We start from the raw sequence: 20,530 nt of genomic DNA on the forward strand, positions 1-20,530 counted from the left end.
CGGAGCAATGGAAGGTGTCTTTGAGGTGTTGACTTGACCTCCAAATTCTCTAGGTCTCAATCCGATTGAGCATCTGTGGGATGTGCTGGAAAAAACAAGTCCAATCCATGCAGGCCCCACCTCACAATTTACAGGACTTAAAGGATCTGCTAATGACAGCATACCTTCAGAGGTCTAGTGGGGCCCATGCCTCGACAGGTCAGGGCTGTTTTGATGGCAATAGGAGGACTTAGTATTAGGTGGGTAGTCATGTTATAATGGGTGGTTAAAATGTTATGGCCGATCAGTGAATATAGCAATGGATAAATTAAGGGCAGGCATGAGAAGTACCTTGTTTTTTAACACAAATTGTTAGTGACTTTTTTTTTTCTGCAGGCTAGCTAGTCAGTGTGCTGGGAAATGTTTTGTTTGTTTTTTGCTGTGCATTGCCCTTCCATGTGCAAGTTACTTCAAAATCTAGTTATATATTGTGGTTTTTGCCATTTTTGTATATATGAAGTATACGTGATAGTGCTGCTTATGAAACTTAATGCTATATGGGACTATACAAACATAAAATTTGTTATGCCACCATCCTTGTGGCTTCATTTGGAGGAACAGATGAAGCCACTAGGGTGGTGGCGTAACACATAGAGGTAGAGCCTATCGGTGGGGTTTTACACGCAACATGTCAGAGCTACTGGACTGTGTTTTTATGCTGTATTTTATTTGAATAAATGTGAGTGCAATATATGAAGCTGGGGTGGCGAGGTTTGTTCATATTAACACCTTAGGAAATGCACTATTGGAAGCATTCTTGTTTTCTATGTAGTTTTTGGAGCTGCTGGTGATCAATGTGGAGCCATTTTACAAGAGAATCATACTGTGTGTTTGACCCTTTTAGGGTCTAAGAAGGAAGTGACCTTGCAATTTACCTGATGAAGAGGGCACTAGTCACGGAGTGGAGTGGAGTTATTTGTGAAGCACGTTTCTTATGGAAACGTTTTGTATGCACCTTATATAAGAAGATTTTTACTCATCATATCACATATGGACTCTATATAAACTGGGTGCACTTATTGATTGTTTGGCACATTATTTATTGGCGCTGACACTTTTTTTTGTTTGTATAGTCACATATAGCAATAAGTTTCATAAGCAGGGCTATCGCATAGATTTCATATATTATTGCTGTTGATGTGGGAATACATAGGTGATAGCAGCAGCTTTTATATACTATAAACCTTTGTTCACTTACCACTAGATGTGTTTAACTTTTGTTATAATAATAGTCTTTTATACTGAAAAAGACACTGCCGTTAAACCATGCCTAGTTAATCATGCCCCATCACAATAAGCTACACCTGATTGCTGCATTTATTGTATTCATATCTTTGATTCAGAATAGAGGAAAAATAACACAAAGATAAATTCCTATGATTTCCAAATACTACTGGGTTTCTTTTTTTTTGCTGTGGACAAATCTTTTAGATCCATTAATTAAACAGTTTCTCTTTAATCCAGATTTCATGAAATATCTGCTGGGATCTTCTCTTCTGCTCCGCCCCCCCCCCCCCCCCCCCACCCGCCATATGTGAGATTTTCCTTCTGTAGCACCCTCTAGTGTCCTAGATGTAAATAGGTTTAGTTGTTAGCATAGGAAACCTTAGCTTGGCTGAGAGGCAGGCTGGGTTGAATCTGGGTCAGGGAGGCTTTATGACTCAACAGGCAGCATCTCTGGTAGCTCTCCCTGCTTTCTAGAACCTTGGAGAATTTTCTAGAAGTGGTGGGCAGAGGTTAGGAGGAGCTGCTTGGCATATTTATGAAGTCCTGACCAATCCTCAGTGGAAAGAGGCTGGAAGGGGGTCTATTTACCTCATAAATATGCATGGGTAAGGGCAGCAGGGGCATTCGGGGGGAAGATGGAGAGTGCTGAAGAGTCTGTCGTTGGCCCTTGAGGTTGCCCCCTAGTCTAGGGAGGGGAGGTGTCAGAAACCATGAATCAGACCGAGTGTCAGGGTTTCTCCCGCACGGAACGGGCGGAATGCGCGGGTGCGCGTACGCGATGTGCGCGTGCGCACGTGCGGTGTTCGCGTACGCGATCGTGACGTTCGCGCGGTTTGGCACCAGTGGGCCTATTTAAAGGAGGCTGCTGCATCTACTCGGTGCTGTTTGTCTGCAGCTCTGTACCCGAACTACCTGCTATCTGCCTGCTGTTGTGATATCTGACCCGGCTACCGTCTGACCTCGCTGACCTCTCCTGCTCTGACCCCAGCCTGCCTGACCTTGCTTTGGACTGTACCTCTGTTGCCGAACCTCTGCCTGCCTGCACTACTCTCTGCCTGCTGTACTCACCTGTCTGCTTATCCATTGTGACCCCGCCCGCCTGACTACTCTTCTGCTGCTCAAGTGTGCTGCACCCGGTTCTTGCTGCCACTGCCTTGCCTGCTGATCGCTGCCTGCCTGTCTGCCCCCTTCTCTGCAGTTCCAGCATCCAGAAGCCACCAGCCGCTGCTTCCAGTCAGACACTCCTACCCCGCTGCGCTCACGGGGCCACTGTCTCCATTCCAGTGGTCCCTGAACCAGAGCTGTAAAAGAAGTCTTCTTCCATCAAGTCAGGCTCATCACCAGGAACCTAACAGTACAAACAGCCATTACTGAGCCTGCGGGAGAAGCTTCTGCCATGAAGGAGATCTGCACCCACTTAGCGGCCCTTACACAGGCTGTGAAGTCGCTCCAAGAGGGATATACCAGATTGGAAGAGCAAGTTCAACACCTTTCCGGTACCAGTCCTTCCACCTCAGCATCACCTCCTCTTCATACTCAGCCTGCTACCCAGCCTGCAGTGGTGATGCTCCCTCCTGAACCGAGAGTACCTGTTCCAGAAAGGTTCTCGGGAGACAGATTCAAGTTCCCGGGCCTTTCGTAATACCTGTCAGCTATACTTCGCCCTCCAACCCAGGACTTTTTCACTTGAAGCTACTAAGGCGGGGTTTGTGATATCGCTACTACAGGGAGAACCCCAGACGTGGGCCCACCGTCTCCTGGAGGGTGACAGTGCTATTACCCATTCCCTTTCTTCATTCTTTGAGGCTATGGCACAGCTTTATGAAGATCCTCAGCGAACTGCCACAGCCAAATCCGCTCTGTCTGCGCTCCAGCAGGGCCGCCGTGCGGCCGAAGACTATATTACTGACTTTCGGCGCTGGAGTGCAGACACCCAATGGAATGACTCTGCTCTAAGACATCAGTTCCGCATGGGCCTCTCTGAGGGACTGAAAGATGAACTGGCCCGTGTCGGTATCCCGGACTCTTTGGAGGAGTTGATCACCTTGGCCATACAAATTGACCGTCGACTTCGGGAAAGGCGAGCCGAGTGCTCAACTCAGCCCCAGCGCTCGAATTGGATGAGTGCAAGGGTTCCTATTCCCGCCTTCTGTCCTCAGCCTGCTCTGCAAGGGGACCCTGCCAGTCCTGCTCCTGACACTCCTGAGCCAATGCAGCTGGGATTGATGCGTCCCACCTTGTCTCCAGAGGAACGTGCCCGTCGTCGCCAGCTGAATTTGTGTCTTTACTGCGGGGGGTCCGGACATTATGTTAACAACTGCCCTGTTAAGACACGTAAGTGCCTTTCCTCCGTGTCTCCTGTTCCTGTTCCTGTCGATGCCACCTTTGCCAGTCTGCAAGCCTTGCCCCTTCAGAAGAAAACCCACGGACTGTCTGTGTTCTTGGCTGATGGGTCCCGCATCAAATCGGGGCAAGTAACCCAAGAGACGCTACCCCTGATGGCTTGTACCCCTTCCCAGCACAAGGAGCTCCTCACCCTCGATGTGATTTCTTCCCCTCTATTTCCTGTGATCCTGGGCATCCCCTGGCTTCAGGCCCATAATCCCTGCATCAACTGGGCTACAGGGGAGATCAAGTTCCAGTCCAGCTACTGCCAAGAGCACTGCCTTCGTGTGAATTCTGTTGTGCCCTCTACCCTTCTTTGCCTTGATTCTGCCAGCTGGTGCCTGAACCATACCATGAATTTTTAGATGTTTTCAGCAAGCGAGGAGCAGACACACTTCCACCTCACCGCCCCTATGACTGCCCCATTGAACTTCTTCCAGGAGCTGAGATCCCGTTTGGGCGTATCTTCCCCCTGTCTGAAAAGGAGCAGGAGGCCTTAAAGGTTTATATTACAGAAAACTTGGAGAAGGGGTTCATTCGTCATTCCACCTCCCCAGCAGGCGCTGGAATATTTTTTGTGACCAAGAAAGACCAGTCGCTCCGGCCCTGCGTGGACTATCGTGAGCTTAACAAGATCACGGTCAAGAACCGTTACCCTCTTCCTCTGATGCCGGAGCTCTTTCAGAAACTGAGATCAGCCACGATTTTCTCCAAGTTGGACTTAAGGGGGGCTTACAATCTGGTTCGCATTCGGGCTGGGGACGAGTGGAAGACAGCAATCAGGACCCGTTTCGGGCATTACGAATACCTGGTCATGCCCTTTGGCCTTTGTAATGCTCCTGCCACCTTCCAGCATCTCATTAATGACGTGTTCAAGGACTTCCTGGACATTTTTGTGATCGTCTATTTGGATGACATTTTGATTTTTTCAGGGTCTCTCGAACAGCATCGGGGTCACGTGGGCAGGGTGTTACTTCGGCTCCGTCAGCATAGACTGTATGCTAAGGCTGAGAAGTGTAGCTTTGAGCAACGGAACATCCAATTCCTCGGGCTTGAGATCTCCCCGGCTGGCATCAAGATGGATCCTCAGAAGGTTTCCACTGTTCTGGACTGGCCTGCACCTACGGATAAAAAGGGGGTACAACGTTTTGTGGGCTTTGCAAATTTTTACAGAAAATTTATTAAGGGATTTTCCACCATAATTGCCCCCATTACCCAGTTGACAAAACAGTGTGTACGCTTCCACTGGGGGTTGGAAGCCCAGGAGGCCTTTGAGAGACTCAAAAGACTGTTCATCTCTGCCCCCATCCTCAGCCACTCAGATCCTTCCCTACCATATATTCTTGAAGTGGACGCTTCCGAAGTAGCTGTGGGGGCAGTTGTGTCCCAGAGGCAAGGCTGTAACGATTTGATGCATCCAGTAGGGTTCTTCTCCCGAAAGCTTTCCCCTGCCGAGAAGAATTATGATGTCGGTGACCGTGAATTATTCGCTATCAAATCTGCCTTGGAGGAATGGAGGTACTTGTTGGAAGGTGCAGTTCATCCAGTGCTGATCTACACCGACCACAAGAACCTCGAATACCTGAGGACTGCCAAGCGTCTGAAGCCCCGACAGGCCCGTTGGGCCCTGTTTTTCTCACGTTTCTGTTTCCACATTACTTACCGTCCCGGATCTAAAAATGTGAAACCAGACGCGCTCTCGCGTATGTACGATTGCCCCAAAGACCTTGCTGCTCCAGACACTATACTACCTGCGAGTACCTTTCTACTTGTGCAACCAGACTTGCTGGCGCAGATCAGGGAGGCATCCACTAATTCACCTGCACCACCAGAGGTCACACTGATTTCCAGAGGGGGTCTTCTATGGAAGGATAGCCAAGTTTTTGTGCCTGAAAGCATCCAGATTAAAGTTCTAGCCCTCCTCCATGATCACCCGTTAGCAGGACACTTTGGGCCCCGTAAGACCTTGGAATTGGTACAGCGTACCTTCTGGTGGCCCGGCCTGAAGGATTTCTGGAAGAAGTATGTCAACTCCTGTCCTGTGTGCATCCGGAGCAAGGCAACAAGGAATCGGGCCTGGGGACTTCTGAAGCCTCTTCCTGCACCTGACCGGCCTTGGAGGATGATCACGATGGACTTCATTGTTGAGCTTCCCTGCTCTGAAGGTTGCACGGCCATTTTTGTGGTTGTAGATAGACTGACTAAGTTGGCCCATTTCTTGCCCTTGAAAGGGACTCCATCTGCTCCAGAGACGGCCCGTGTCTTCATAAAGGAGATAGTCAGACTGCATGGAGTACCTGCTAACATCGTGTCTGACAGGGGGGTCCAATTCACCTTCCGGTTCTGGAGGGCCCTGTGTGAGTGTTTGAAGATCGAGCTGGCTCTGTCATCTGCCTACCACCCCCAGACCAATGGACAGACTGAGCGTACCAACCAGACCCTGGAGCAGTACATTAGATGTTTCACGTCCTTTGTCCAGGATGATTGGGTATCTCTGCTGCCCCTTGCGGAGTTTGCCTACAACAACGCTAGTCACTCAGCCACAGGGCAGTCCCCGTTTTTTGCTAATTACGGGTTTCACTTAACCTTTCTGCCTGACTTTCTTCCAGAGTCACCAGTTCCAGCAGTCCAGGACACAGTGACCTTCCTCAGTCATAACAATCGGGTGTTACAAGAGGCGGTATCCAAAGCTCAAGCAGACAGCAAGAAGGCCTTTGATCGTAAGAGAAGAGGGGAATTAAACCTGCAGGTCGGAGATCAGGTATGGCTTTCCACGAACAATCTTAAATTAGCCTGTCCTTCTAAGAAACTTGCGCCCAAATTTTTGGGACCCTTTTCTGTAAAGAGAAGGATTAATGAGGTGTCGTATGAGTTGGTCTTGCCTGATTCAATGAGAATCCACCCGGTCTTTCATGTGTCCTTGCTGAAGCCCTCGGTGCCCGATCCCTTCCCGGGTAGAAGTTCCAGACCACCTCAACCCGTTTTTATCGATGGTAGCGAAGAGTATGAGGTGGAGGCTATCCTCGATTGTAGAAGGAGACAAGGTCAGAGACAGTTTTTGGTTAAGTGGAAGGGGTACGATCCAGAAAGTAATTTGTGGGAACCCCATGGTAATTTGCATGCCAACAGACTGGTCCGTGCCTTTTTCTCGGCTCATCCGGAAAAGAGGCACCTTGTGGGCACCCGGAGTTTGCCCCTTGTGGGAGGGCAATGTCAGGGTTTCTTCCGCACTGAACAAGTGGATGCGCGGGTGCGCGTACGCGATTTACGCGTGCGCGTGCGGTGTTTGCATACGCGATCGCGACGTTCGCGATCGCAGCATTCGCATGCGTGTGCGCGTTAGCGCGGTTTGGCGCCAGTGGGCCTATTTAAAGGAGGCTGCTGCATCTACTCAGTGCTGTTTGTCTGCAGCTCTGTACCCGAACTACCTGCTATCTGCTTGCTGTTGTGATATCTGACCCGGCTACTGTCTGACCTCGCTGACCTCTCCTGCTCTGACCCCAGCCTGCCTGACCTTGCTTTGGACTGTACCTCTGTTGCCGAACCTCTGCCTGCCTGCACTACTCTCTGCCTGCTGTACTCACCTGTCTGCTTATCCATTGTGACCCGGCCCGCCTGACTACTCTTCTGCTGCTCAAGTGTGCTGCACCCGGTTCTTGCTGCCACTGCCTTGCCTGCTGATCGCTGCCTGCCTGTCTGCCCACTTCTCTGCAGTTCCAGCATCCAGAAGCCACCAGCCGCTGCTTCCAGTCAGACACTCCTACCCCGCTGCGCTCACGGGGCCACTGTCTCCATTCCAGTGGTCCCTGAACCAGAGCTGTAAGAGAAGTCTTCTTCCATCAAGTCAGGCTCATCACCAGGAACCTAACACTGAGACAGAAGTAAAATTAAATCACACTTGTTTATTAATAAAAATAAAAAGGTAAATAGAGTAAGTGTATTCAAAGCATAGCCAGAGTCCAGTAACCGGATCGAGTAATCAGCCAGTCCAGTGTTCAATAACCAGATCTGGTAATCAGCCATGCCAGAAGTCAGGGATCCAAGTGGAGCAACAGCAAGCAGGATAAGGAGCCAGAAGGGATGTCAGCAATCCAGTCTGTAAACAGAACCACAGGAGATGGTTTCTTGTGATGTGACCAGGGTGAAGGCAGATATGAAGTGAGCTGGACAGCTTTAAGTAGGCAGGTCAGACGAGCTGGATAAGGAACAGCTGGTAACTGTGGAGAGAGATGAGAGATGGCAATTAGCCGACAGCTGAGCAGCCAGCCCAGAGAAGGAAGGGCTAAGCCAGCCCTGACAGGGGGTGGCTTCTGACCTGGGGCTCGTGTGCTGGAGGTACCCACTACAACACATGGAGGTATTCTATCCTGGAGGCACTGGAGCAAGCAGAGGACAACGGGAGGGGGAAAGCACATCTGGGAGTTTTCCTGAGGAGTCAGCTGGGTGGGCTGGTGAATGTTTCAGTCTGGAGAGGACTGTGGAGAAGTTAGCCAGGGAGGCTAGTGAAAGGGGCATCTGCAGACAGGTGGGTTGGCAGTGCCTGAAGAGATGGTGCTGGGATCAGTAGCCACAGGGATGTAAAGCTGGACACTGACTTTTTGCTACACACTTAAAGGGGGCCTCGGGTTCCTGCCTGTAAAGGGCTATTGCTTCTAATCTGACTGAGTGCTTTGTCAGATCATCAAAAAGTGTGCCAGCTAGAGTTCTGCCAGCAAGTTAGTGCTGGAGAAAGAGAAGGAGTGTATATAGACTATATAAAGGGAAAGTTGTCCCTGAAGTTGTGTTGAAGTCAAGTGGGTATCCCATAATTTCCCAATCCCTATCCAAGTTCTTATCCCTCAAAAAAACAAAGCACTGAACTGTTCTCTGACTGCCTGTGAAGATAATTATGTCTGGCTGTGCAGGGTGGGGGATCTCAGTTCTACTTGTGGCTCCTTAGGGGGTGTGTTAATTTAGTTTTATTCCATTACAACACCGGGTCATTGCCTTTTGACATTGCCTCTTTCCTCTCCATTCTGACAACAGAGCACTTTATGTGACTTTAGGTAGTTAGCATTAGCATAATGCTTAACTTCCTCACAAATAAAACAAGCTTTATTTTGTGGGAACTACACTAGAAACAGGACAACTTTAGGGTGATCAGATATCCCTGCTTTATTAGGGCTGTCGCTGAATGTACAACTTCTCAAATTGAAGGCCTGGGAATAAAAATCTGGTCCTGACAACTGTCGAGACAAATTACTTTTTTATTTAGAACTACTTACAGCTCTGTCCCAAAATAAGTATGGTCTGTCTGGGAGCCGGAGCATGTATCTTTGATCTGCGGTAAAAGCTGGCCAATAAGGTGAAATTGGAATAGAGTGCAAAACTGAAAGACAGGAACCCCTGATTATTACTTTTTCTGCAATGAAGAGAACTTTGTTCTGACCATTAGCAGATCAGTAGGTCAATGGGGTTCAATTCATTTTGAATAAGCTGTTCAATTTGCAAGAAAATTATCCCAAGTGGTAACATTTAAGTTTGCAAAAAATACCCAATCACGTGCAAGGACAAATGAAAAAAAAAAACATTATTTTTGCTTTCACATGATTGGATGGTGGAAGCCAACAGAGCTTCAACTCATTCACTAAGCGCTACGCAAAATTCCCTTACAAAGTGAACAACCTTTTTTGCCTTTAGTAAACCAACCTCTAAGTCCAAAGCTCTACAAAACAGCTGCCACCCTGAAGGTGATCACATGTTGTTAGGCCCCTTTCACATGGGGCAGATTCCTAGATCCTCTGCCCTGCTGATTGGTGCAGAGCAGGGAGATGACGCATCCCTGTCTGCTCAGTTTCTGTAGCGAAGACACTTACAGAGTCCGATTTGCTCTATGGGGGGCCGGGAGTAAACCCATCCGATCTGCCTGAATAGAAGAGGATGGATCCCTTACATTTTTTAAAAAAATTTTTTAGCAAGCCAGATTGGACTCAGAGGTAGGTGAGTGTAAATGGACACAAGCAAAACTTGGCAAAGAATTTGCAGCCAATAAGGTAGGAGAAATGTTGGACAGAAGAGAGCGCCAAAGGGAATGGGGATCTAACACCCCAAGAAGTGTAGGATTTCTGTAGCTCATCTAGCAAGAACATTATAGAGTATAATTTCACAAGAATAGACATACATGTAAGTACCTAGTGTACTTAATAGTGGGATTTAACTGTTGACTTTTAATGTGGTGGTCTCCTTATTAATATCATCCTATATAGGCTCCTATCCATTTTTAAATAGACACCTACAGTGTGTAATTCCCACTCTACATCTCTGATCCTCTCATATTTAGTGCCCTGCACTCTTCTGAGACCCACCATTTATTCTTAAGACCTGGGGGTGGGGGAGAGGCAGCAGCACACTGAGCTTTCCATTGAATGCCTGTGCAGTTGGGGGGGGGGGGGGGCAGGTGTCAGGACAAGTTTAATTATTGGAGGAGAGTACAGTAATTGCCCAGCATAGCTAGAGAGCTGACCATGATGTGCTCACATGCCTAGTGTGGTCAGTTTTTAATATGAAAGCAGAGGGACTGGCAGGAACACCAGGGATTTCACATAAAGATGCTAAAATACAAAGAGAGCAGGATAATTTTTCATACAAGTACATGGTACTGCAGGCACATATCAGGAATATGAAGTGTTGGTGGTAACAAAAGCTCTAAGAATGGTAAACATGAGTGATACATTCTAAAAAAAAAAAAAACATCAGCAAAGTTTCTAGGACATATTTCCTACATTCAGCATCTCTTCTCCTGCTGCAGATCCCCCCTCTACCATCTACCAGCTGTCAAAATGACATTTGGGAATGAGTATGTATTACAACATAGCAAATGCAGCTGTCAAATATAATATTTGATATGTGTGATATGTAAAGTGTTTGTTATTAGGGATGAGCTTCGAGTTCGAGTCGAACTCATGTTCGACTCGAACATTGCCTGTTCGCCTGTTCGGGCGAACAGTGAACAATTTGGGGTGTTTGCGGCAAATTCGAAAAGCAGTGGAACACCCTGTACAAGTCTATGGGAGAAATCTAAAGTGCTAATTTTAAAAGCTAATATGCAAGTTATTGTCCTAAAAAGTGTTTGGGGACCTGGGTCCTGCCCCAGGGGACATGTATCGATGCAAAAAACTTTTTAAAAACGTCAGTTTTTTCGGGAGCAGTGATTTTAATAATGCTTAAAGTGAAACAATGAAATTGTAATAGTCCTTTAAATTTTGTACCTGGGGGGTGTGTATAGTATGCCTGTGAAGGGGCACATGTTTCCCATGCTTAGAACTGTCCCTGCACAAAGTGTAATTTCTGCAGAAAAAAGTCATTTAAAATCACTCGCGGCTATAATGAATTGTCGGCTCCCCGTAATACAGAGAACACTCATTGAAAGTCATTGATAAAAATTTTAAGGGGAACTTCAGGCCAAATTAATAAAAAAATGGTGTGGAGTTCCCCCTAAAAATCCATACCAGACCCTTTATCCGAGCATGCAACTTGGCAGGCCGCATGAAAACAAGAGAGTGCCCCCCCTCCTGAACCGTACCAGGCCACATGCCCTCAACATTGGGAGGATGCTTTGGGGGTCTGTGACCCCTCAAAGCACCTTGTCCCCATGTTGATGAGGACAAGGGCCTCATCCCCACAACCCTGGTTGGTAGTTGTGGGGGTCTGCGGGTGGGGGGCTTATCAGAATCTGGAAGCCCCCTTTAACAAGGGGACCCCCAGATCCCGCTTCCCCTTTGTTTGAAATGGTAAGGGGGTACAAAAGTACCCCTACCATTTCACAAAGAAAGTGTAAAAGAATGTTAAAAAAGGCACACACACCATTGAAAAAGTTGTGGGGAAGTTTAAAGCAGACTTAGGTTATAAAAAAAAACATCCCAAGCTTCATCTCACTGTTGAAGCCATCATCCAAAAATGGAAAGAGTATGGCACAACTGCAAAACCTACCAATACATGGCCAGCCACCTAAACTAACAGGCCAGGCAAGGAGAGCATTAATCAGAGACACAGCCAAGAGGCCCCTGGTAACTCTGGAGGAGCTGAAGAGATCCACAGCTCAGGTGGGAGTATCTGTCCGCAGGACAACTATTAGTCGTGCACTCCACAAATCTGGCCTTTATGGAAGAGTGGCAAGAAGAAAGCCATTGTTGAAAGAAAGCCATAAGTAGTCCTATTTGCAGTTTGCGAGAAGCCGTGTTGGGGACACAGTAAGCATGTGGAAGAAGGTGCTCTGGTCAGATAAGACCAAAATTTAACTTTTTGGTTTAAAAGCAAAATGCTATGTGTGGTGGAAAACTAACACTGCACATCATCCTGAACACACCATCCCCACTGTGAAACACGGTGGCGGCAGCATCACGTTGTGGGGATGCTTTTCTTCAGCAGGAACAGGGAAGCTGGTCATAGTTCATGGGAAGATGAATGGAGCCAAATACAGGGCAATCTTAGAAGAAAACGTAAGTCTGCAAAAGACTTGAGACTGGGGCGGAGGTTCACCTTCCACCAGGACCAGTGGCGTAACTAGAACCTTCAGGGCCCCGATGCAAGAAACCATGAAGGGCCCCCCTGAACCCAAGCTAGGGCCCTTCCCTCCAAGTCTGGTGGTGGAACTCTAGGGCGTGGTCACAGGTATGACCTTTGTGAGCCCTGTAGTTCCACCACTGGTATCAGTAGTTTTTTTTTATTATTTTATTTTTAGGTGCCCCATTGGGGGACTGTCCCTAGGCAGGATGGGGTCCCCGTCCCCAGAAGAGATGAGGTCCTTTTCTCCAGGGCAGATGAAGTTACTGCCCCCAGGTGAGAAGGGGTCCCTGTCCCCAGGGGGGGTGGGGGTCCCTGTCCCCACGTGAGAAGGGGTCCCTGTCCCCAGGGAGAGATGGAGGGGGTGTGCAGTGGCGCACTCATCCATGTTGGCCTGGGCTCCATCCAGTGTGCTGGACGGGCGATCAGAATATCTCCCAGAAAGACTTTTCATCATCTGTGTATGACGGGGGAGGAGGAGGGCTGGCAGCCAAGCCTGCAGTGTCCTCCGGCAAGCTGGCTCTCATAGGGCTGCACTGCATCTGTGTGCTTAAAGTTTGTTTACCCGGGAGAAGTATGCAGTGCAGAGTGGGCCAGACTTGGGGGGGGGGGGCAGGACTCTGGCTGGGGAGAACAGACATCGGACTGAGCGGCAATGCATGGAGCAGGAGAGGGGTACTCTGAGGAGCCGGCCGAGGACACAGGTCATGCGGGAATGCACAACTAAAGAGCAGCCAGTGCGATAGTCGAGCATGGAGCTCTGCTAGTCACCCTCCACCACCAGCCACCCATATGCATGGTGCACTGGTACCCCTAGCTGCCTATGCTGCTGCCGGCCATATGAAGAGGGGGCTGCATGGGCCCCCTGCATCACAGGGCCCGGTTGCAGTCGCGACTGCTGCACCCCCTATAGTTACGCCCCTGACCAGGACAACAACCCTAAACATACAGCCAGAGCTACAATGAAAAGGTTTAGATCAAAGGATATTCATGTGTAGAATGGCCCATTCAAAGTCCAGACCTAAATCCAATTGAGAATCTGTGGCAAGACTTGAAAATTGCTGTTCACAGATGCTTTCCATCCAGTCTGACAGAGCTTGAGCTATTTTGCAAAGAATGGGCAAAAATGGCACTCTCTAGATGTACAAAGCTGGTAGAGACATCCCCAAAAAGACTTAAAGCTGTAATTGCAGCAAAAGATGGTTCTACAAAGTATTGACGCATGGGGGGTTGAATACAAATGCACGCCACACTTTTCACATATTTATTTGTAAAAAAATGTTGAAAAACATTCATCATTTTCCTTCTACTTCACAGTTATCTGCCACTTTGTGTTGGTCTATCACATCCAATCCCAATAAAATACATTTACGTTTTTGGTTGTAACATGACAAAATGTGGAAAATGTCAAGGGGTATGAATACTTTTTAAAGGCACTGTAACGCCTTATAAAGCCTTAGTAATTGTGATCATCATCTTCCCTGTTTAACTCCCTAATTTAATTCGTCCTTCTTTTTTTTTGCAGATTTTTCCTATTTTTTTTAATTTACTATTTTGTTGCATAAAACTACAACAACAAAAAAGGATTTATTTCATTTGCAAATAACTGTACCAGAAAAATAACTTTAGTGTAACTTTAAACTGGAAATATTACAGGATACATTGTACACTTTTTAGTTAAAGTAAAACATTACTTTTTTAAACTAACACTTTTCACAAAAGAAAACATTTTTCCATTGTTTTTGTCTCTTCATTACATAGAAAACAAAACAATTGTTACAGGACAATATTGCCAAAAAAAAACCTAGTTTGCAATGTATGTATAACGAAATGTAAAAATCGCTATGTTCTATAAGGGATATGGAGGTATAAGAGCTGAAGAGAGTAAATGTCAAGAGATAGTGTATGAGCTGTTTTTTTGCACACACGCAAAACACACTATAGTTACACTTAAAACAGTTCATGTGCCTTTTTATAGCAATAAATTAATCAAGTCAAAATTTGTAATGTAGCTTAAAACATTGAATCCCAACTGAACTGCTCTATTTTGTCACTCACAAATGCATTTGTAGCTTAGAGTATGTTGTAATGTTGTTTATATGCATAGAACCTGAACTTGAACTTGTTTTAAAAGTGTTTTGATTTTAGTAATCCATGTTCTAATTTATTTCCTAATAAAGGGAGTGGAGTGTTTTCACCAGATAAACTTGGACCATACTATTACAACAAAGATCTAGATGAAGGACAGCTGGTGATATCAGAACTGAGATCCCATCCAAGACATAGTGCAAGTGCAAACTGTTCACTGGTCAGCTGGAATTTATTTGCATCTAAAATCAGTAAACCACCATTCAAAAACAAAGTCTTCAAAGGAAAGGTTTTTCTAGATGTATTTAACCTTACTGAACTGAAAGGTTCCAATGGAAATGTTACAGTTTGTCATAATAATCTTTGCTGCTATCTCAGCTACAGTATGTTGGAGAAGAGGAATGATGAAGTATATGTGTTTGGTGCCTATGATGGCTGGCATGGACCTCACCAGGTCTTTTATGTAGAGGTAATCCTTTATCTTTCAATAACAGAAATTATTAAACTGATTCCTCAGATATGCAACATGGATCAGGTAGATTTGGTGTGTCCCTGTTCACCAGTTCAGGTGTGATTCAGGTCCAAATTTTTGCCTGAATTTACACCTGATGCATAGGACCCTTTTTTGAATGCGGACAGTGGTTGCCCTGGACCTTTGAGAACCGGTCCCACTCACCTGTCTTGCAAATTGGATGCGGGGAAACTCGCATCCAATTTGCATATGTGTGAACTTGAACTAGCCTCACTTTTTGCATGTGCAGCATGAAAGACAAGTGACATGGTACAATATAGGCTTTATTTACTAAATATGGAGAGTGCAAAATCAGTCTTACTGAAACCAATCAGCTTCCAGGTTTTATTGCCAAAGCTTAATTGAACAAGGTTAGAAGCTGATTTAGAAGCTGATTTCTTTGCAGACGTGAAACTGATTTTGCACTCTCCAGCTTTAGTAAATAAACCGCTATGAGATCTTAGAACCTGCCCACATATTCTTAACATGTCAAAAAGGGAGTTCAGGAAAAGCTTAAATGGAAGCAAGGGAAACGACTAGCTGATGCCCTAGTAAACTGATAAAAAAGACTTATTGTTACTATACCTATTTATAATAAGGCACACAGCATAAAATATACTGGTGTGTGTGTGTGTGTGTATATGAATATATATATGCTGAGCAAGATTATAAACGCAACACTTTTGTGTTTGCCCCTATTTATCATGAGCTGAACTTATCCCGCATATATACGAGCGGAATGTCCAACAGAAAAAATCAGACGGGAGCTTTTCATCCTATATTCTGATCGTGTGGATGCCCCATCTGACTTTTTACGTCGAAAATTCTGACGGACCTAGAAATGGAACATGTTCTAAATATTTCTGACAGAACCAATTCCTATTGGGAAAACTGCTTGTCTGTATGCTGTTCCGACAGACCAAAAACTACGCATGCTCTGAAGCAAGTACGAGACGGAAGCGCTCGGTGTGGTAAAACTAGCGTTCGTAATGGAGCTAGCACATTCCTCATGTAGCAAATTCTGTGATCTTTTAATGCAGCGCATTCTTTTCTTCTTTTAATGCTAGAAGAATGAAGTTGTTTTGCTGCTCATATTCACACAGAGTTCTCACAAACTTATTTCTTCATTACTTCTCCTGATCTCATGAATAATATTCTATTTTTTGAAGTCATGATCTCCATAATAATGTTTACAATTAGTTTTTATAGTCATCTTTTATTTTTATTTCAGCAAGATCTCCTTTTTTTTTGGATTATTGAAAAAGTCTTTTCTAGTGATCTCCATATATATATATATATATATATATATATATATTTTTGTGTCAAGTTACCACAATAACATTATTATCTTGTATTTTTTATTAACCTCAAGGAGGTTGGTGTCCCTTGTTAATTTGACATTGTCTTTTAGAAATGTACCTACTCCCAAACAAACTGTCCCATTTGAAGAAAAACACATAGGAAAGTATTTTCAGAAAATAAAATCTCCATTTATTCTGGGTAACAAAATAAAGAGGGAGGCAACGCTGGAGAAACTTTTGGAATTTGCAAAGCCTTTTGGCCCCTAGGGCACACATCAAGTCTGCGGAAAAGAAAATTGGTAGCTTGAGGAGTCCATATAATTTGAGCCCAATCTGGTCCAGGACTCCCAGAGATTAGGACCAGCAGCAGTTGACATATCTGTCCCCAGGCTGTGGTACTACACCAGCCTGCATCTTCTGCCAGACCAGACTGAACCCAGGCCATCACTTTCTTCTCTTCATTGCAGCCTTCCCTGCATTCTTCCCTGCACCCTTTCTTGGAGGCTATGGCTCTGGTGGTGGACTTGTGGCAGGAGGAGGAGGTGGAGGATGGGCTTGCTCATATATGTGGCTGTTCTCAGTCAGCTGGCTCCTCAACCCCTTCTGAAGGGCATCAAAAATAATTTCCTCACAGAGGAGGCATTGGCCCTCCTCCAATTTCAGCAATCTTGTGGTTATATAGCAGCCATAGGCCTCTTCAGTGTTGGGGATGCTCCTGAGGACATTGCTTGCTTCCTTAATGAGGCCCAGTGCTGCCTTCTCTGTCATTGTCCCCTTCCTGGGCCTTTTGGTTGTAAGGCAGAGGCACTTGGGATTTGGGGAGGCTCCTACTGGGCCCAGCCACCTCCTGGCTGCCGCTGGGCATGGCCTCCTCCTGGCTGACGCTTTCCAGACTCCCCTCCTGGCTGAGCTCATCCTGTGTATAAAAAAGGGACATAGCTTTAGTTTTTGGTTCATCAATCACACACAATTTCCAGCTCATGACTTGCAAATTGGATGTTAATGAACAGAAAGGACTATCATTCTGACCCCAGCATTTTTCATTCTTGTCCCAAACATTTTTGTCCACTTCTGTCTATTAATATGTATTCATCACCTTTTTTATCTTTTTTATTTTATTTTTATTAATTTGTTATCAATTATAGCATCTAGTTAACATCATTAACCACTTGCCGCCCACCCTATTACAAATAGACGGCGGCAAAGTGGTTTGATAATCCTGACCGGACGTCATATGACGTCCTCAGGATTATGAGCCGCTGCGCGCCCCCAGGGGCGCGCATCGCGGCGATCGTTGTTGCGGGGTGTCAGTCTGACACCCGGCAACTACGATCTCGGTAAAGAGTCTCCGACAGAGACTCTTTACCACGTGATCAGCCGTGTCCAATCACGGCTGATCACAGTGTAAATGGGAAGAGCCGGTGATCGGCTTTTCCTCACTCGCGTCTGTCAGACGCGAGTAGAGGAGAGCCGATCGGCTGCTCCTCTGACGGGGGGGGGGGTCTGTGCTGATCGATTATCAGCACAGCCCCCCCGAGGATGCCCACACTGGACCACCAGGGACACCACCAGGGAAAAGGTAATCCTCCCTAGACCACCAGGGATGCCCATGGTCAGCACAATGGATGCCAATCAGTGCCCATAATGGATGCCAATCAGTGCCCACAATGGGCATCACTGATTGGCATGCATTATTGTTTGGCACTGATTGGCATCCATTAGTACAGTATAAAACCAATGCCGCCTATGAGTGCCCACCCGTGCCGCCTATGAGTGCCCACCTGTTATGAGTGCCCACCTGTGCCGCCTATGAGTGCTCACCTGTGCCGCCTATGAGTGCCCACCTGTGCCCCCTATCAGTGCCCACCTGTGCCGCCTATCAGTGACCACCCATGCCCATCTGTGCCGCCTATCCATTCCCATCTGTGCCGCCTATCCATGCCCATCTGTGCCGCATATCCATGCCAATCCGTGCCAGCTATCAGTGCCAATTTGTGCCACCTATCAGTGTCCATCCGTGTCGCCCATCCGTGTCGCCCATCCGTGTCGCCCATCCGTGCCGCCTATCAGTGCCGCCTATCAGTGTCCATCAATGCCACCTCATCAGTGCCACTTCATTGGTGCCCATCAGTGCCGCCTTATCAGTGCCCATCAGTGTAGCCCCATGAGTGCCCATCAGTGAAGGAGAAAACGTACTTATTTACAAAGTTTTGAAACTGAAACAAAAAAAACATATTTTTTTTCAAAATTTTCGGTATTTTTTTATTTGTAGCGCAAAAAATAAAAACCGTAGAGGTGATCAAATACCACCAAAAGAAAGCTCTATTTGTGGGAAAAAAAATTATAAAAATTTCATTTGGGTACAGTGTAGCATGACCGCGCAATTGTCAATCAAAGTGCGACAGCGCTGAAAGCTCAAAATTGGTCTGGGCAGGAAGGTGTTTAAGTGCCCTGTATTGAAGTGGTTAATATTAGGACAATAAATATGTATAAAAATAATATACCTGGCTCCAGCTGGGCACATCCACTTCTTCCAGGATGGAAGGCTCAGGTTGTTCCTCGTCAGCCTCTGCTGGGGTTGAGGGAAGGGTGGAGGGAAGGCTGCAGGGAAGGGTAGAAAAAGATTCCTTGCCTTCAGTCTGGTCGTCCAGAAACTGCAGTTTGTTGAAGTACCACAGCCTAGGGACATAGACTTGTGCTGCTGATGCTCCTGATTGGAGTGATTTCTGGATCTTATTATGCTCCTTCTTATACATGTTCCTCAAGATCCCAATTTTCATTTCTACAAATACGATGGTTGCATCGGGGACCCGAGTCTTCACAAATTCCAGAAGTTTCTCCAGCTTTGACCTCTTAGCTTGTTTATTATAATATAAGCTGTTTCACCTCCCACAAATTCCTCATCTCCCTGTACTTGTCAATGAAACTGGCCATAAATTCAGGGTCCTTAAAGTGTAAATATTTTCTATAAGACAATACACAAGTCAAAAACACTAATGTCAGCCTAAACTCTCATAATCTTATCCCAATATAGGCCTCAATCTTTAAGCAGTATAGGCCACTGATGTACCAAAGTTAAGATTTTACCTTTGTTAGAACGTTCGTCCTCCTTCCTCAGCCCAACGATGGTACGTACGACACACACGTGTTACTTTATATACACTGCGCATGCGTCGCCTGCCCCGACATTCTTTCTAGTGTATTCCCCGCCCCTTCTCTTCGGCACCCAGTAGGAGCAACATGGCAGAGACACAGCAGGTCTGTGATTGAAGTAAGAAGGAGGAGGATAGCCCAGAGGCTGAAATGTCTCAATCCCAGAGGTGAGGATTTAAGTCTACAAATGTCCTTTCTTGAGATGGTGGACATGTTGGAGGAACGACTATGATGGCAAGAATGGACCATACACCAATCTGAATGTGAGAAAGGCCAAAATTATGATGAAAGTTGTGAGGTCTGCACACAAATTTTGGGTACGACGAACAAAGGAGCAAATAAGTAAACGCTGGTCAGACATAAAACTGAGGGAGCTGGATCAGTATAGGAGGATCAAAAGAGTGCTTAGAAAAAGTAAGTAGTTGTCGTGTGTTCGATTTCTTTATTATCACTTGCATGCTACACCATGTGATTTTCTTTACTGTAGGAAATTTTAAAATGCCAAGTTTCAGGTTAGTGGGCACAGTAATCGGTCGTAGGAAACATCATTCACTCATTTAATAGATGTTTTGGGCAGATACAGGTTAAATATAATAATAATATCTGTGTGCTAAAGTATACAAGTATACCTTTTGTTTCATTCTCATGGCGACCAAAGACATGGAGGACACCTCTCAACACCAGGAAACCCCCACCTGACAAAGAAGGGGAACTCCCCAAAAAATCACCACGCCCCAAGGATCTGGAGGAAGGAGAGATTTAGGAAGTGGGCAAACTTGTCACCAAACTTGTCAGAGGTGGAGGAAGTGGGCAAACGTGTCACTTGACACAGGTGAGTGTCTGACACCCCAGTTTCAGGTAATATATGTATGCCTGCATATTTATTATACACGTTTTCCCAAAATTTTTAGGTGACTTGCTGGTTGTGGAAGAGCAAGTACACAACTCCTAATCCAGGACATCATGACATGGAATCGTGAAATCAACATCATAAGAAACAAACTAAATTTTCTTGAACAACAAATGAAGAACATGATTGATTTGTAGGGGAGAATTTTAAAAGTTCTTCAAAATGGAAACATTTTCGTTTTTGTTATAAACCAACTTTTTTTGTAATTAGCAAATGCCAGATTTTAAAGATGCACACAGTGTGTCAACATGTGCTATCTGCCATCAGGGGATTTCAGTGTACGAGATTTGTGGGTGCAACCCCTTCCTCTCAAATTAAGTAGGTGAGAGGAAGGGGTTGCACCCCCAGAACACGTCCATTGATCCCCCATGATGG

General features: G+C 46.0%; 1 protein-coding gene across 1 annotated transcript in view; it reads left to right on the plus strand.

Moving 5' to 3' along the window:
* LOC143987808 (pantetheinase-like) overlaps positions 1–20,530 on the plus strand; it is a 98,998-nt gene that overhangs the window by 51,204 nt on the left and 27,264 nt on the right. The window contains exon 5 of the mRNA XM_077486854.1: positions 14,373–14,749. Within this exon, the coding sequence (XP_077342980.1) occupies positions 14,373–14,749 (377 nt within the window). The remainder of the gene's footprint in view (positions 1–14,372; positions 14,750–20,530) is intronic.

The sequence above is a fragment of the Lithobates pipiens genome, unplaced genomic scaffold (assembly GCF_037356315.1).
Source record: "Lithobates pipiens isolate NorthernLeopardFrog02 unplaced genomic scaffold, aLitPip1_a1.2 Scaffold_18, whole genome shotgun sequence".
In the NCBI taxonomy this organism is placed as follows: Eukaryota; Metazoa; Chordata; class Amphibia; order Anura; family Ranidae; genus Lithobates; species Lithobates pipiens.